General features: G+C 40.2%; 1 protein-coding gene across 2 annotated transcripts in view; it reads left to right on the forward strand.

The window, feature by feature from the left end:
* Positions 1 to 18318, forward strand: part of nectin3b (nectin cell adhesion molecule 3b) — a 34960-nt gene extending 16642 nt beyond the window's left edge. Inside the window, exons 6-8 of one of the 2 annotated variants that reach the window (XM_008427558.3) lie at positions 10458 to 10602; positions 13206 to 13308; positions 16171 to 18318. In XM_008427558.3, the coding sequence (XP_008425780.2) occupies positions 10458 to 10602; positions 13206 to 13308; positions 16171 to 16326 (404 nt within the window). In that variant the 3' untranslated portion in view covers positions 16327 to 18318. Of the gene's footprint in view, positions 1 to 1918; positions 5811 to 10457; positions 10603 to 13205; positions 13309 to 16170 lie in introns of those variants that run through there. The other variant, XM_081615489.1, reaches the window with a different exon arrangement.
* Positions 18319 to 19468: the final 1150 nt, after the last annotated feature.

Raw genomic sequence — 19468 nt, forward strand, 5'->3', positions numbered from 1 at the left:
AAGGGAATGCTGTACTAAACATGCTAATTGTATCACTTTTGAAATAATCTTTAGGCTGTGCAGTGGCAGAGAGGTTAGTATGTCATCTTGCGCAAGACATTCCTGTGTTTGGATCCCGTTTCTGTTCTCTCTGCGGTTTCTCTCCTGGTACTCTAGCTTTCTTCTTACAGTTCAAAACCACGGATAGATATCTGTCGATGTAAATAGCTGGTTGTCAAGGCGACCTGCAGCACAGCACACCAAATGATTTAACTGAAACTTTCAAGATTTATGGTTAAATGGTGTTATCAAACATTAGCTGTGACCTTCTTCCAGCAGCTGCTAGCGGCAGCAGCAGCATGTTCAGTACTTCCATGGAGATGCCAGGAGTTTTTGATTAACTGCTTAAGTAAGAGAAAGTGTTTTAGGAGAGAGCAATTTCTTTCCTCTGTAGCTTTTTAATGCCTTTTAGTGAATAGTCAGGCTGTGAAGAGCCTGAAATCAAAGCAATAGGATGTTTTATAGCTCATACTATTGTTTTAGAGGATGCAGGATTTATACGGGGAAAGTGCTCAAGCCGTCGTATAAATAACATTCCCGCCTGCTGACAGTTCAGCAACAGATGACGAGGAATTTCCAGAGACGACCGACACAGAAAATATGGCTTTAAAATGTGAATGTTTTTATTTGCGTGCTGAGCATCCACTTAATGGCCCTAAAGTTGACTGAGCTCTATATTGCAGGAAAAAGGAAATGGTGCTAGTCCCCCCCAACCCCTTTATTTTATTTTATTTGTTTTTGTACAAAAATCACATCCAAGCTCATTCATTCATTTTTTGCCTGACAGCATAAAATGTTCTTTAAGACAACACATTTTAAAAACCATTAATTGTGAATTGTCTACTGCTGAAATATTGTTGGAAGACAAAAGTTGTAACTCAAAACTGAACCGTGGATTTTGTGAACCTTTCCACTCATGTAGAGAAAAATATGTCCTTCAAACAGACCAAGGAGAAAGACGATGCGGCAGCCACTGCTGGCATTTCAGGGTGTTGATGTTTTTAATTTTAGTGATGAAAATAACTTGACTTTTCCATTATAAACTTTTTTTTTTTTTAAGTACTTCTGAAAGGTTCCTGAATATAAACCCAAACTTTGCTGTGCTCAGTTCAATCTTCCTATTATTATCTGCTAAAGTCGGATTGGGGGCGATGCCGTTGTTCACCAAAACGCCTCATGGCAAGATATACATTTACATCCGGTGGCAGACTGCTTCTTTTTGGTACAAAATAACCAAAACGGAAATGTAGGAAATGGTGAAGGAGCAACATGACCAGCAATTCTTGTTCAGCTCGCTATTGAACATCCATTTCTTATTCTAAATGGTAGCTTTTTTTGGTTTTCTACAAATTCGTATATAAAAAAAATTTTTTTTTTAAATGCACTGAAAATGAAAATGCCTCGATCTGAGTCTAGTTCATACAGTAACAACTTCCACACTGAAGAGAGGCATTACTGCAGTCTGGTAGTACTTCAGTATGGTGCGATCAGTAATTTGAAAAATCGATCAGTTGATACTGGCTGGTTGAGATAAAAGTTATTTTCAACACGGATTTACTAATTTATTTTGTTTTTTTACAACAACTTCATCTTCTCAAAGTCAATGAACTAGATTTTAAGTTAAGCCCAGAAAACAAAGCTTAAGACAGAAGTACATCGTTTGGTGTCTCGTTGTTCCCAAACTCTAGATTTTACTCCTGACTTTCTTGCAGCTTTAGAAACCCGTGGCCACTATAAGTATATAGACCTTAGATTAGTTGATTATCTGTCCCTTCTTAGTGAAATGCTGATGTAGATGCCATTGACATTTTCTGCTTCTGTCTGTTCATCTCTCCCCTTTCGCCCTCCATCCCCCTCTCACCCTGTTCCCCTCCATTAGATCCTCCCACCATGCCTTCCACCATTACCGCTCCTGTCCTAACCGGCTCTTCCTCCTCCACCTTTGTGGTCGATAAGGGCCACGTCCTCCTGAGCTCCCCCACACTTGAAGCCCTGCCCGAAAGTAATCTTGGTTCCATAGTGGGTGGGGCCGTGGGCGGGGCCTTGTCCCTGCTTCTGGTGTTGTCTGTGGTCGGCGTGTGTTACCTACGGAAACCGCAGACTTTTCACGGCAGCTACTACGCCAAACAGAACCACGGCACTGCTGATCTGCAGAAGGCTGCCGGGCAACACGAGCTGCGGCCCACGAAGGCCGGCGGCGGCGCTAGCACCCGGGATCATGACCGGGAGGAGTGGGGCGACCGTGAGCTCAAACACGAACGAGACCAGCATCCCTATAACGAGTACAACGGAGAAAAGTATCCCGTTAACGGCTACACGAGGGCCATGAGGGAGAGCGGCCGCCTCAACAAGCAACAGACTCCCCGTCAGGAACACGCACAGTTTTCTAGTCCACAGCGGCCCAGGTGTGCCAAACACCCTCACCCACCTAAACGGCAGGGAAACGGCTCCCCCTACCTGTCGGATGACTGCTACGACAGCGGGGCCGACGGCGATTACGTGTCGCACACAGACGGTTCGCTCATCTCGCGTAGAGAGTGGTACGTTTGATAAGCTGGATGGTTCTGCAGGAGCAGAAATGCAACAAAGGTTTTGTTTATGAAGAAAACACCTTATTGTACGTGTACACACACCTCAGTTCTACTTCTCTGCAGCTGGTTTGTTTTCAACTCTTTGGGACTGGATGGTTTGGACGTGGAAACACTGGGAACTCTTCAGTCAGTGTAACATCTTGGTACCTTTATCTGTATAGAAATGAAGTGTGTGCTGTTGCTGCCTTACTACATGGACTGCCACAGTTGATTTAGCATGAATAATGTCTTTTGAGTTGAAGCCCTGGTGGCTCCAGATAGGTGGCTGCAACAACGATCAAATTGTTTCAAGCTTTTTCCAGCTGATCATTTCATGCCAACTTTACTAGACTCTGTTGGTTAAAAATGACTCATTTGTTTTGTTAAAATTATCCCAAGAAAACGAGTTGCTTGCAAAGTTCTGTAGCTTCTTGTAAATACATTACTTTTAAGTTTCATCTTAATGTTTTGCAAAGATGCTTGATTGAGATTGAAGTTCATCATCAGTGAAACCTTGTAGATAGCTGAACAGGCATTGCTAAAATGTTTCATTTGGTTTAAAATCATTTGGCTGCTGTGAAATTTTTAGTTACGAAATGTTTACTCAAATTAGGTTGTCATGTCATGTATGTTGTTTATGATATGAGTATTTATGGAGGAGATTCAGAATTTTGCATGGCTGGCCAACCATTTGGTATCTCTTTCTGAGCTGAGCGGGTCGGTTGAGCCGATGTGGAACATGCCTAACTTGTGTTAGCTTTGTTGTGTTTGCACCTGTTTACAAAACCACTAATATTTTCCCTCTGTTTTAAACCATGAAGGTAAACTTACAAGATTTAAGCAAATAATTTCCTGCACTGGAAGTTCGTTATGCACTAGATTTGTCTCCGTTAACGAATCTGATGGCTTTTGAACTTTAACAGCAATGAAGTGTATTGCACTGCCTGTCCCACAAAACTCAATGACTCATTACACTAATTAGTTTTCATTTGGTCTGCTCTTATGTAAATCATGAGGTAAAAATGTAGGACATAACATGGCAGTAAATGAACTTAAAGAACATTCATCCTGAACTGATGCAGGACAACTTTTGTTTTTAGTTTATCATTAATCCGATGCCATAAAACGAAATAGCAGGGAAATTACTTCCATGGTATTTTTAGCTTTTTCTGGGAAAAGTTCCAGGTTAGTTATCCTCATCAGTTAGCCAAGCATGTTCACAGTATCCTGCCGCCTTTTTATATAATGATGGCTCTGTTTAAGAGTTTGGTCGCTGGCATCAAAAGCGTGCTATCAGCAGGGTATTGTTTGAAGCAGGCAACTGCAAGGCAACCACCACACGCTGGCCTCCTCATCAAAAACTGCTTTGTTGCATAATTAATTTAGATTTTTCACATTTCGTTTTTCTTTTTTTTTGTCGTAACACTTTTCCACACAAACCACCAACAGTTTTCTTTTCTCCTGTCTGAGCAATTTTACATCATGTGTTGCAGATACAAGCAGAGGCAGTAATAGATAGTAGTTGTTCTCTAACATTCATTCATTCATTCATAGAGCAGAAAAACTTAAACAATGTAGATGCATCAGGTCTGTTTCTCACCTGATTATCGGCACTTTTACTCTTTCACTGCACAGAGACGGAAAATAGTCAGTTGCACTCGTAAAACGGAAACTACAAAAAAAATATAACGCTTGAAAATAACACTTTGTTTTTTGTACATTTACTTGCCAGTTTATACTCTTGAACATAAGTACTGTGACTTATTTTATTTTATTTTTGTACTTGTCAGTGTTATTGAGCTTCACAGCTCCAGTAGTTCAGGTCTCAAACATTCACAAATTAATGTGATGTAAAGTTTTTGTACGCAGAAGAAAAAACAAAAACAGTATCCTGGTACTTGTACCCATTTACTTGACCACATGGAGGAAATCCAAGTATTTTTGTTTTCATGTACACTAATTGTGAATAAATGCCAACTTTATTAGTATGATCACACCACGCGAGCTGCCAGATGCCGACTCTGTCGAACTTGTATTTAGAAGTAGGGAAGCATTGCCTCACATAAATAACAGTATCATCAGCGTATATAGATAAAATGTATCACTGTTGTGTACAGGGTAGACTAAAATAGAAGAGATGCTTTATTATCAGAGTAACAGTTGTTAAAATGGGGAAAAAGTGTATTACAAATTACTTGTCTGGTTGTGAATCTTGTGCAGTGACTAGGCTGCTGAGAACGAGAAAACGACCACTTACCGTTGTCAGCAAAGTAGTAGTATTACAATTTATAGAAAGAAGGTGCACACTTTCATAATACCAGAAAAAAACTTGATCTCTGCTTATAAAAAAAAAATTGAGGTAAAAATTTCCATTAAGTTTGCTGCTGCTATGTTAAATCTATTTAAAATGTTTGTTTTTTTCATTGATTTTTGATAAATCAGTCCTCATGTTTCACAATTGTCCAGCTAAACTAAGAAATGTACGCTGTAAAGACGATTTCAGCTGCTGGGTTAAACGGCCACTTCTTCTCCCTATTGGATTCGTATTGCATACATGTGGAAAACAGGAAGCACGGCACTCTGAACCCTACTTGTGCTCGCTCCCATGCACTAAGGAGGAGATTCCTTTAATCGATACGTTTTCAGCTCGGCTCCTCGGTTTCCAGCTCCACGCCTGGATCGATGAAGTTCTTTTGTAACCGAAGTTTTGTATCCAGATCATCAGTAACCTCACCTAAGTTGAGAAATACAACTAGTGCCTTAGATACTTTTTTTTTTTTTTTGGTTTGGTTGTTTGTTGCTTATGATGGATGTGGCGTATTTTCTCTGAATTGTATTTGATTTTGATTTCACTTAGTGCCAGGAGGAATTCTTAGTGCCATATTCACCCAGACAGAGGATGTTGGTTGTATATTTGCAAACCTAGAGGCATTAAAAAAAAACACTCAGTGAAAGCTTTGAATGAATTTTCCTGTGAAATGAGAGATCTGTAAAGGGGGTTGGTTTATGTAATGTCACCATTGTTTAAAAAAAAAAAATCTTCAGTGTCACATTAATTTTTAAAAAAAGCTTTCTTTTTTGTATATACTGCAGAAAATGTAAGATTGTGGGAAGAAAAAAACGTCAGTGAAAGCAGTGGAGCATTATTTTGTCAATCCTTTTGAGAAACTATTGTTCAATAAAGCACCTTAGCACCTGTGAGTTTCTTCTTCTTCTCTCTGGAGCGTTTTCAGCTTGCCATTACTCAGACTGCTCAGACTCAGCCTCTTTGTTCATCTATAAATGACATCATCTCAAGCTCCCCAACGCATACTGCTGCATAACTCCCCCACCCCAGCCCCACCCCCTCCAAAAAAGAAAAAGGAAAAATCCAGCGTGTGTATTTGGGACGCTCCACATGATGTAATTCGGAAGCCTTTTTTTTTTTTCTTCTTCTTCCTCCTCCTCTGACTTCATCTACTTCATCTCATCTTTGTTTCTATTTAGACTGAGGATTCGTAGTTTTTCCTGTACTGCTGAGCTGTTGGTCTCTGGCGGTATTTCTGTGGTCAGTTGAGACCCTCCAAACGCTCGCCCCTCTCCCCTCCATCAGTCCCCCGCTCGCTTCGTCTCAGGACAGGGAGGCCTTCGCTCTGCTCCTCTCCTCCGCCCCGCTGTCTTTCTCCCGACGTCTGCCAGCTGGTAAAATTAAACGCTGAGTGTTTCCGACTGGCCCAAAGTCCCCACTCTCCAGCCCATTGACTGTCCCCATGGCAACAAGCTCATCTGGAGCTGCTGATGGAGGCTGTTGTCCATACCTGGCCACAGAAAGCGGTGGGAGAGGGGCCTGCCGTGGAGCTCAGAGGTTAAATGGGGGGGACAAAAACTGGAGAGAATTAGCTGCTCGTCGTGAAAATCTTCCATTTATCCCCTCGACCCCACCGCTCGGAGGGTAGAAACCACACCGCTGTGTGACCTTGACTCTTCTAAGGTCACGCTTCAAAAGTCTTCATTTCAGCCGACCTGTCCGGCCGCGGAAGGGTTTCCGTCTCGGCCGCGGCGGTCGTCACTCTGACCTCAAAGTAGGGCAGGCTCACACTCGGTCTGAAAATAAAATGCCGGAGCAGCTCGGTAGCTGTAATGATGTCAGCCGGCGACGCTCTGAGTTTGTTTTGAGACACTTGTGTAGAAGATCAGCAGATTTGCTTTTCGCCTGCGACACAACAGTTTCCAAGGATACTTTTCACGACACACAAAGGGACTAAGCGAACGTCTCAGCCGGCACAGAGGGATGCAGCGCTGACAAGAGCGCGTGTGAGGGAGAGGCTTTGATATCATCCCCCCCCCCCAGCACCCTGAAAGAGGTGGGCGCAAATACGAACCCATTATTAAAACTTTCCACCCCTACCTCCAGCCTCTGTCCCCCGCCAGGTCAGGCCTGCTCATCGTAGGAGAAATAAAAACATGTTTACTCTTGCTTAGGCCTCTTTGGTTAATTCATAAGTCTGCTTCGCCGACCCTCCCCGAGCAACACTGTGCACTTCTCTTGGCCTCAGTGCTGCTGCAGCTTCGTTTTTCCTGTTGTTGCTGGAGAGGCATGCAAAGGACAGAAGGGAGCCAAATCCCAGTGTGGGCACAGTTGATCCACCAGTGATCCAAACCGCTCTTTGGGTGGATGGTGTTTAAAGCAAAACTGCTTGTAAAAAGTTAAACTGTTGTGACTTTTAAACAAAGACTTCATAAACTGTAAATAGACTTCAGGGAAGAGCAGGTCTATGTATGTGAAGGTGCATCTTTAAAATGAATACACACTGAATTACAGGAATTGGTTTTTGATTGCTAACTCAAATTGTAGTTGGGTTCTATGAGATCTGAATATTTCATAAGATCAATAAATCAAACTAAATGTAGAGGCCTAATGTGCTGTTGCTTTCTCAGATTTTATTTTTTTAGCCTACTTCGTGTTGCCAGTCAGGTGGGCTCTAGATTATGGTTTCTTGGTAATTGGGCCTGATAAAATAATTTAAAAAGAAAATTGCTACCTTTCTATCATTTTGGATAGATTATTTAATTGCAAATATTTTTGGATTTACTCAAATTGCCTTTGATTTTAAAATCTGTGACAGAAAAAATACTTTTTTGTTTTAATTCTGACTGAACTTTGATTCACAATCCCCCTCAAGCCTGTGGTTATCAGAGTGTCTTGTCCACATTTTTATCTTCCACTAAACTTCCCCTTAACGTTTCCTCGATGCAGCCCTCTGTGAACAGCCAGCTTCTTTTTTATAATTTGACATTCCAGTAGACGATGTCTGTCTGTCAGCTGGACGACTGTCACTTCACCTGTAGGAAGTGTTTAAATCACTTACGTTTCTTAGAAACTGAATTGTGGGTTTTGTTTTGTTTGTAGCTAAAATGAACAACTGAAATGCATCATTCCATTAGTAATGACTTTATTATATTATCCTAATTTATTGAGGCCCTTTTTTTCTCTAAGCATGGCGACTTCAACCCAGTTGTGTCCTTCCTCTCTCTCTCTCTCTAAAAGTCAGTCTTAATGCCTGTGGACAGGCAATAAAGCGGACACCTTGATAAGCTACATTCTTAAAGTCAATTCGATCAACTCAAGAGGCCCTTTTTGTTGTAGTTCACCAGCCAGCAAAGGTAATGAAAAGCTTATTAGCTGTTACAGGACAGCATGAACGCAAAGGAGGGGGAAAAAAGTGACTTTCAGTGCAACTATTCAATCTGCATGGTAATTAAACTGTTATTTAAAATTCTCATCTCAGCACGTTATTGATTTTGCCCCCACCTTAGCGACCAAACTAAGTGGAATTGACCATTCCACGTTTTGCCTCCTTCTGTCCTTGTTTGTCCTCCACTTCTTCCAGTGGCCTACATTCACAGGCTTTGGGCCAATCGCATCTTATTTGAGCAAAGCCTTCATCTGCGTCTCTTTTAATACATCTTAATCGTGATTAATCCTAATCCCCTCAGTGGACAACATGCAGCATATGCAGACATATGGTCTAACAAAGCTAATTCGTCCCACAATGGAAAAGCACCCAAAACACCAATGGGGCCAAGAGAGGTTGGACAGAGAGGTACCGACTGTCCAAATCAAAATGAATTTGATTTAAACATGAGCAGCAGACACTGCTTCACACATGGTGAAGAGCGGTGAAACAATTTAAGCCAAAAGTAATAAAATCTACTTCTCAGCATCTTGAATGCTCGGCGGCAGGTTTTAGTCTGCAAGTTGTATTGAAAAGATTTTTAAAAAGTAATGTTTTGGGTCTTTTTTTTTTCTTTTTTTTTGTCTTTAGCTGCAGTAACTGAGTCGGGCTGTCGTTTTCAGAAGACAGGTGTATAATTTTGTTCAATTAAGTGAGTAGTAAGTGATTTTAAGTGTTAAACTGTGACAACGTGCACTTATTGAATCGCTGCTAAGTATATGCAAAAAGCGTGCAAATAAATTTATATTCCATTGCAGTAATTGGATCTTGCATATCTAAAAGTATTTATGAATCCAGTCTTTAATGCTCATACATGTATTAAGTGGGTAAAATCCCACATTGAGGAGGACTAGTTATTAACAAAACCAGTTTGATCCATCAGAGAAAGATGTTTTTGACTATTCCCAACATCATCCAGAGTCTTGGGTCGTCTTTTATGCCCCGATCACTTCAGTTCATCATAAAGGTTTTCTGTAGAAGTTTGTAAAAGACATTGACATTCATGAAATAATTCTGTGTCTATTTACCTGTGTGTTTTAGATAATTATCCTCCTGAAATATCCTGTTATTTACCCATTTTCAGGTTCAAAATATTTACAATGTTCTCGTATTTCTAGGAGTCAATGATGCCATGTACGCTAACAAAGTTAGCATCACAAATCTTTCAATATACCCTTTTTTTTTTTACATTTTCATGGTTTGTTTCCCACCAAACACACCTTAAGTGTTGCTGAAAACTTGAAAACTCATCTTTCATCAACTAAAGCACGCAGTTCCTCTTAAAGTCCCACTAGGATTTAACCTTCATATTTATGTCTTTTTTTTCTGACACCTCTACAGTCGGCATGTAGATGATGAATTTAAATCATTTTGTAAAAAACAATCTCTTTTGAAAATGAGATTTATTCTGTAGAAATAAAGGAAAAATCATAAATAAATAAAAATACATAGTTGAGGACCCCAACCGGAGTCTTTTTTTTTTTTTTTTTTTTGCTTCAGCTCACCATCCTGCTCACTGAGTGGCGGCAGGATAAATATGGCTCCCCATCCAATTTAATGGCCAGTGACAAAAATATATGTTTCATTCCTTATTATACCCCAAAGAAATAAAGTAAGGGTTTCCAAATTAGAAGTTCCTAAAAAAAAAAAAAAAAAAAATATATATATATATATATATATATATATATATATATATATATATATATATATATGAATTTGCATATATATAATCTCCAATTAATGTAAAGTTTTCAGGATTCAGATATGCTGCCACAATAAAAACTGATTTTATTTTAAGGCTTTTTGAACATATAAAGTTGTACACAGTTTTAACTTCTGCATAGTGCTCTCTCTGTGTTACTCTCGTTTAGAGCATTATCTCTTTTTCATAAGCTTTCTTTTTTGTTTTTGACTATTTCTTGCTCCTTCATCAACACAACCTCAGAGAGACTTTTGATCAATGCACAAAATATTCTTTTAAATGCTTTCCAAATGTTTATAAAGTGTGCAGCTTTTGTGAAAGAGAAACATAAAATATGTTCTCTAGCTGCTTTAGTCTGTTTCGGGTCTGACAGAAGCTGTGTGTGTCTAGTTCCTTCTGATGCACTGGAAGCCTGTGTGTGCTCTGTCTCAGACCAGTCTCAAGCGGAGAGGTCCAACTCCATCGCCGTGGCCGGAGCAGTGATGGGCGCCGTCCTCGCTCTCTTCCTCATCGCCGTCTTCATCATCGTGATTCTCACCGCTCGGAAAGCCCCTCCGACGGCCTACACCGACAAAGTGTAAGTCCAACAAATAATTCATGCTGGAGAATGTGCTTGGCTAGTTAAATAACGACATGGGACCTCTGGAGGTTACTGGAGCCCACTGGTAGCTGTGGTTTACTTCTCGCTCCTGTGGAGAGCTTCGCGCCCCGGAGCAGGAAACACTGCGGGATCAGGTTGAAGGGCGGGAGATCGTTTTTGTCTTGGCACCAAGCCTTTGTCCTACTTTTGCTCCAAATGTGTCTGCAGTCCACCAGCTGCCACGTTTAATATAAGAGCAAAGAGGAAGTTTAGGGTTAAATTATTTACACTCTGTCTCGGAGTAATGTGACTGATGTGAAACACTTTGTGAGTCTGTGCCATGTTTTTTTCGTATAGATAATAATATCGCAGGGAGGATCTAGGTGGAAGGTGGACCTTCATTACTTTTTGCAGAAAGTAGGAACGTTTTAAGTATGAAGACACAGCATTGACTCGTGAACGTTTTCTGAACAGCAGCGCTACAATTAAGCTGAAGAGCTAAGCGCCTCACCTTATGTCACTTTTGGAGATGATGCACTCCTTTCCATTACTTTAACACTCCAGAGAAATCTCTGATTTAGGAGGGTAGATCATAATGATAAATACTTATGTAGGCCAGCTGTTGGAAAAATATTAACCTGTTCTCAGATATTATAAAACTGCCATTGTTCTGACTAACAACCTCTGTATTGTGGTTCCGGTTCAGTCTCGATATTCCAGGCTCCTTAGTGAACAGAGGAACAGTCATTTTGGAACAGGAATGGCCGTTCCAACACTGTAGGCAGGATTATGAAATTGTTATTGTTTTGGTATGCTGCAGCATTAGGAGAGAACCCCAAACCCTGAAAAACAGACTGACACCAGAAATAGCCTTCCACTAAGATTTACCCTCTGCACATAGTCAGGCAAGTACCATTTTCCACAAAACTCAGAAAGATCCACACAGACAGGTCAACATATGATTGCTTTAGAGTCCAGTGGCAGCACTTAGGTTTTACACCACTCCATCTCAGCCACGGCGCTTCGTGACTTGTTCTTGAACTAAATTGAAGGCCGCAGTCTGTTTGTCTGTAAATTGCAGATTTTCGACATTGTTAGCCTTGCGCAAAGTATCTAACTTGAGCTAACAGTTAACGGTCAAACTGTTAGCTATGAGCTAACAGTTAGCTAACAGTTAACTGTCAAACTGTTAGCTGTCAGCTAATAGCTAACTCTTAGCCTTGTTAAACGTAAAGCTAACAGTGTTGCCAGCTAAATGTTGCATTTTTTATTAGGAATTCATTCTCTCTTTAGCATTCATTATTTAGTCTTAAAAGTCTAAATATGTTTAATAAATGGCTTCATAACCTTTCAGGTGTAAAGATTTGACTGTTTTATTATACAACGGTACAACAAAAATACACTAATTATTAAGGGACTTTCCACAGATTGGTTTAGATTGAATCTCCCTCTTCATATAACGGGGCAAAAACAAAGGTTCTTATGCGTCATTTAAAGCTCAAAATAAAATGCCATTCCTGCCAATTATGAGTGCATGTAATTTCATGTCAACCCAGAAACGTTTCGATGGATATAAATATGGGACTGACAACCCACCCACTCCCCATTACATCTTCCTGTCCGCTGTTCATGTCTACATCATGTCAGTGACAACTCGGTCCTCAAAGTGATTTAAAAGACGTCTCCGGTTCATGTCTGCGGCGGAGCCGGCAGCATGGAGACCAGCTCAGCGCCCATGCATCACCGCGCTGACACTACAAAATGCTCGGTCCGGCCATGTGCCGTGCCGGGGTGGTCAATGCCACGACAAACTTAGCATCTTAAGTGTGACCGTGGTCGGAAGTCCCAGTGGAATGAGGTGGAAGTGGTGGGGGAGAGGAGAGGCGGGAGTGGACGCACGCCTCGTCCCTCTCCTTCATCACGCCCAGCCGTGAGTGTAGGACAGCAGGTCACGGAGAGCACCGACTGTAATCTGTGTACGAGAGGGGGGAAAGCAGCGTTAGGCGACACACAGAGGTGGAAAAATCGATGCCTGCCGTGACATCTTTTTTATGAATTGCCAAGGTCAGTTTCTAGGTTTTCGGTTTAGCGGAGGATGGGGATTTCAGGAAACAACGGAGTGACTGTAACGTCCACGTCACGCGGGAGTCCAGATGAACAGCTGTCGGAAATCTTCAGATTTACTGGCACGTGCTGGAGGAGTCCATCACCTTTATCTCTACGGAGGCTGCTGTCCCTCTGACAGAGATACCTGAGCAATTTTATTGACTTACAACAGGCTCTGGTAACTAATATCAGACAAAATTGGCTTTTACTCAACAGATTTGTTCAAGCTGCAGAAAACCTGAGCGTTATATTTCCCAAAACGCATCCAGCCTTGCCTAGAAAACGCTCACCTCTCTCTCACCTCTGGTTATTAATTTGTAACCTTAATAACGCCGGCTTGATTAAAAACTTATTCCTGTAAGCAACCATCCTGAACATATGATTCAAAAGTTAATTTTCCTTTATAAACACTCTCTGCTTTGACTGTTTTATTCATTCTGATTAAAAAGATCCTCTCCTTTCTGCCATGTCTCTTTTTTCCTTTCTCTGCCAAGGATTGACCTTCCTCCGACTCACAAGCCGCCCCCTCCGTATTCAGAGAGAGCACCGGCTGTTCCTCTGGGAGTCCACGCATCACAAGTGACCTGGCTGTGTCAGGTAAACCCCGCCACCTCGCTGCAGCCGACTCAGAGGCGTGTGTGAGGAGAGACCACTTTGTTTGCTCATGATGAGTCACAGCACATAGTCAGAATAATAAGAATTAAAAAAACAAAAACAAGACAAGTGGGTTGTGTCATTATCTGAGGTTTTTAAGTGCTGAGACCTAATGGCTTTACTCATTTCATATAAAGCATGATTAATTTTTAATCTGTGTTCTTGGCATGTTCTCTTTTTAGACTTGCATGTGGAGTTGTTTTTGAGTCATACAAATCTAATTGATTCTTTTTCAGGAATTGCAAACAATTTCAATAATCTTGGTATCAAAATGAAGCTAGCATTTGGGAGGACTCGGTCAAAAGCTACAGTTTCAGAGAAAATGAGCATGGAACATAAAATAATCAGATTTTTTTTTTTTTTGCATTATCCAGTATATTAATTACAACCTAAATATCATAAATGAGTCTGCAAGCTTTTGTAAATTATAGATTCACTTGTGGACATTACCTGTGTAAGGGTTGATGCAGCTGTGGTGAACTACAGCAAATTTATTTATTTTTTTTGTAAAAAAAAAAAAAAAAAAAAAAATATATATATATATATATATATATATATATATATATATATATATATATATATATATATATACAGTTAGAGCCAGAAATATTTGGACAGTGACACAAGTTTTGTTATTTTAGCTGTTTACAAAAACATGTTCAGAAATACAATTATATATATAATATGGGCTGAAAGTGCACGCTCCCAGCTGCAATATGAGAGTTTCCACATCCAAATCGGAGAAAGGGTTTAGGAATCATAGCTCTGTAATGCATAGCCTCCTCTTTTTCAAGGGACCAAAAGTAATTGAACAATGGACTCTAAGGGCTGCAATTAACTCAGAAGGTGTCTCCCTCGTTAACCTGAAATCAATCAAGTAGTTTAAAAGTCTGGGGTTGATTCCAGGTGTGTGGTTTTGCATTTGGAAGCTGTTGCTGTGACCAGACAACATGCGGTCAAAGGAACTCTCAATTGAGATGAAGCAGAACATCCTGAGGCTGAAAAAAAAGAAAAAATCCATCAGAGAGATATCAGACATGCTTGGAGTAGCAAAATCAACAGTCGGGTACATTCTGAGAAAAAAGGAATTCACTGGTGAGCTTGGGAACTCAAAAAGACCTGGGCGTCCACGGAAGACAACGGTGGTGGATGATCGCCGCATACTTTCTTTGGTGAAGAAGAACCCGTTCACAACATCAACTGAAGTCCAGAACACTCTCAGGGAAGTAGGTGTATCTGTCTCTAAGTCAACAGTAAAGAGAAGACTCCATGAAAGTAAATACAAAGGGTTCACATCTAGATGCAAACCATTCATCAATTCCAAAAATAGACAGGCCAGAGTTAAATTTGCCGAAAAACACCTCAAGAAGCCAGACCAGTTCAGGAAAAGTATTCTATGGACAGATGAGACAAAGATCAACCTGTACCAGAATGATGGGAAGAAAAAAGTTTGGAGAAGAAAGGGAATGGCACATGATCCAAGGCACACCACATCCTCTGTAAAACATGGTAGAGGCAACATGATGGAATGGGCATGCATGGCTTTCAATGGCACTGGGTCACTTGTGTTTATTGATGACATAACAGCAGACAAGAGTAGCCGGATGAATTCTGAAGTGTACCGGGATATACTTTCAGCCCAGATTCAGCCAAATGCTGCAAAGTTGATCGGACGGCGCTTCACAGTACAGATGGACAATGACCCCAAGCATACAGCCAAAGCTACCCAGGAGTTCATGAGTGCAAAAAAGTGGAACATTCTGCAATGGCCAAGTCAATCACCAGATCTTAACCCAATTGAGCATGCATTTCACTTGCTCAAATCCAGACTTCAGACGGAAAGGCCCACAAACAAGCAAGACCTGAAGGCTGCGGCTGTAAAGGCCTGGCAAGGCATTAAGAAGGAGGAAACCCAGCATTTGGTGATGTCCATGGGTTCCAGACTTAAGGCAGTGATTGCCTCCAAAGGATTCGCAACAAAATATTGAAAAAATATATTTTGTTTGGGTTATGTTTATTTGTCCAATTACTTTTGAGCTCCTAAAATGTGGAGTGTTTGTAAAGAAATGTGTACAATTCCTACATTTTCTATCGGATATTTTTGTTCAACTCTTTAAATTAAACGTTACAATCTGCACTTGAATTCTGTTGTAGAGGTTTCATTTCAAATCTAATGCGGTGGCATGCAGAGCCCAACTTGCGAAAATTGTGTTACTGTCCAAATATTTCTGGCCCTAACTGTATATATATATATACGTATATATACGTATATAGACAATTTGCACTTGGCACAGGCTGACACAAGTTGACACCATCTACAAAACTGGGGATTTTCAGTGTTTTTACTTACTAAACGTAATACACTTAAATTTACATGTTTAAGATTGCTTATTTTTGAGCCCTTTTTTAATATACACATCTGTTGTTTTTTTGTCCAGCTATAATTAAACAATAAGAAATTGTTTTAGAAATCCAGTGTAAAAAAGAAAAGAAAAATACCAAATTTAGGCACATTTTACCCAAATTAAAAAAGAAAAACATAACTCCAAAATATATACTTTTTTGGCACTACCAGAGCTCCCTACAGTATCTTTTTGATGAAGGTTCCTGGTCACTGATGTCTGTCCTGCAGCCCATGGGGATAAACTCAAGCGCTCAAACGCTTTTTATCAGCTTCTAGCCAAGACTCTGACGTTTCTGTTGATCCCAGAAATGTCTCTAGCTGAGCAGTAAACGAGTGCAGGGAACAAAGTCAAAATCTGCTTGGGATGTTGTTTTTCAAACCCACTTCATTCTGACTTGCAGGCTCGTAGAGCGGACCAGAAGTCCGAGCAGCGCCCGCCCGCAGCAGCGAGGCCCGTACCACCGTCGGCCCAGCAGCGCCACTCCCGCCTGGAGTGGGTGTGCCATCAAAGCGGGACGGACCGGGTGTACATCAACCACCGTGAGCACTACGTGTGACAGATCTCCCTACATGCAGTCCACCAATCACCCGAGCAGCAACCCAGCATATGTGCTTCACCTGATTCACCGAGCCATCAATCCACAGGAGAGGAGAGGACAGGTGGCAGCGACGGAGGGAAATGTCTCACTGTGCAGGCAGCTTTTATCACATATTACTCCAAAAAAAAAAAAAAAAAAAGTTAGGCATTTTGAGGGAACATCCTGTTCTTGATTCGAGCCGTTTCCAGGCTCTCTCTGAAATAGGCTGTGCTGTGAATTTGTAGCTGTAGAAAGCCACGGATAGCACAGAACAAAAGTGGAATCAGGGGAACAGCCAGTACTGCTCCCTAAATGTCAGACTTTCTCCAGCTTGGCTGTGTCAGACATTCAGCTTTTTTTAATTTTTTTTTAAAACATTTTTAAAAAAACAACCTCGCCTTACGATACAATAGAACGGATAATTATTTAAAATGGAAATCTGTGGCATTTTATTTATACTCAGACTCACAAACAGACCAAACCTCAGAGATCCAGTGAGATTCAATCTATGAGCTTGAAGACAGATATAGAAAATATGTGCTAGAATGTGTAGGCTTTGGATAGATTTAACTTTTTCTAGTGCAATGAGAAAGTATTCATACACAGTGAAATTTAATCGCATGTTCTCAGATTACAATCACGAACCTGAGTATATTTTATTGTGATTCTACACAAAGTAGCTCATAATTGTGAAGTTGAAGTGAATACCTTGTTTTCAAAGCGTCTGCAAATTTATCCAGCCACCTAGAGTGGATACTTTTACTGGATGTATTTTAGGATGCATATCTACCAGCTTTGCATGTTAAGAAGATGATATTTTTGCCCTTTTTTTTTTTTTTGCCCACATCAACATCCTATTGAATCTAAGATGCCAATCTGGACTTTGTCTATGTCAAACATGCTTCAATCTAAACCGTTTTATTGTTATTTTTTCTGTTTATTTATGGAGGTTGGTTGTCTTGTTGGATCTCTGCACCCTTTTTCTTTGTTGTTTTTTTTTTATTCCTCCTTATTCAGCTCTATTTTTCCACCAACTCTGACCGGCTTCCCGTTCCCCACCTTCTTCAAATCAGTGCTACATTCATGCTGGTTTGTGCAGCAAAAATTTTCGTTTGTGCTGCTGTCATATTGAAATTAAGGTAGTTTTAGTCTCCCGTAGGAGAAATTTGTTTAGGAAGGAGAGGCAAAACTGCAATGCAACAGTAAAAACAGCACTTGCAAAAAGATAAATACTTAAAAAACATAAAAACACAAATGTCAGATTGTGTTTGGCTGTGAAGTTATTGAGAATTTTAAAGGTAATTTTGATTTCATAAAAGTGGGGAACTGGTTGACCTTTTGACCTTTAAACTTTCATTAATATCTTCAAAGCCAAAGCAGCACAAACAAAAAATGCTGCTGCACAAACAATTTTGTCTGATTTGAAGAAGGTGGCTGGTGGTGACATCCCCACATCATGATACTACCACCACCGTGCATCACTGTAGTTCTGTTTAGAGGGTAAAACAAAGTAAATCTGATATCTGGATAGAGAAAATGTCACTTGTCAAGATGACAATTGTCAGTTTCATTAGTGAAAAATAATAAAAACCATGCATCACTTGAACAATTTTTTTAATAATTATGAGCTACTATCGTCTTTCACATAGAATCTCATTAAAATACATTGAAGTTTGTTGCAATGTGATAAAATTTGGTCCTTTTTCAAGGCACTGTGAACCTAACCCTTTACTTATCAGACACTAGAGGTGTGACATCAGCTGTGTAGGAATCTATAGTCAAAGTGAATCAGAGTTTGAGTTTTAATGTGCCGTTCTTCTAAATAACTAACCTGTCTAAGTGCCGTTAGGGGATGGGGTCTTACTGACCTCCACAGCCCACTGTAACAATGGCATAATCCACTGTGAAGAGCTGAATATAAGCTATGTTCCTGTGTGATGTATTTACATGTATTAAAATGCATATTTTTTACCAGCCGGGTCTCAGTGTGACGCACGACAATCACAAACACGACACGCAAAGAGAGAAAACAGTCAAAAACGTGATTGATTTTGAACTGCTGTGAAACGTCAAGCGGCTCCACATGAGCGTGTTCAGTGAGCTTTTTAAGTAAACACTGACAAATGGAAGCTCAGAGTCACGATTTAAGGCAATAAGAGAAGCTGCCCTTGAAGATATGAAAGAGAGCGTGAATTGACGCTAGTTTTTTTTTTTTTTTCTTTTTCCTCTTTTAAAAAGAAAAAGAATCTCAAGGTCACCAACACATTGCCGTGGCTCCCAGACAAAGGGATGTTTTTATTATTAAATACTGGGAACATTTTAAAAAGAGTCATTTACTAGTAATGAGCTAGACGCTGCAATGAAATCAAGTTGAAAGTGTTTGGTGTGAATGGTGTGTTATCTTAGATCACTCACAGCTCCGGCCCAGCAGCACCTTTCCAAGATTGACACCTAGTGGTTAAATGTGCTTCTGCAGCTTTAAATGAAGGCAAATTGTGTATTTTCTATTTTTTATTTTTGCATTAATAATTAAAGCTAGATTTATTCTCAGCTTGAGGTGTAATTCTTCTAAACACAGAAGTTGCAACAAAAAGCTGAGCTCCAGCGACTCATGTTGAATTTTTTTATAGGCACAACACACTTGTATAGCAAATACTTTTCTTTATTAGGGAGCAACATTCCAATAGGAAATAATACAAATAGTAAGTACCAATAGAAATATTGTAAACCAAAAAAAAAAAAAAGTCACATCAGCGATGATATCTGCAGTGATTAAACTGTTAGGAAATCACGATTAAGTTTTACAGTGTATAATTGCACATGCTGTAAAACCAATTTAACACGAACAAACTTTCAGGACTTTCTATTTATTCCATGGCACCAAAAGTGAAGAAAATGCAGGTTGAATGGAAAAACGAGACGAGTGAAAACACCGAGAGCCGAAATGTCTGCAGATCTACATCCCCACATCACAAGAGATGACAGAAAGAAAAAAAAAACATGTTAATGCAGTACATATGAATATATGTAGATATATACTACACACCGTATGTAATTTAAGCTCATTAAGACACAATAGTTTGAGTGCAGCTTCGTTTTCACATTGATTTGATAAAGCAGG

The sequence above is a fragment of the Poecilia reticulata genome, chromosome 14, assembly GCF_904066995.2.
Source record: "Poecilia reticulata chromosome 14, P_reticulata-male-v2, whole genome shotgun sequence".
NCBI classification, from domain to species: Eukaryota; Metazoa; Chordata; class Actinopteri; order Cyprinodontiformes; family Poeciliidae; genus Poecilia; species Poecilia reticulata.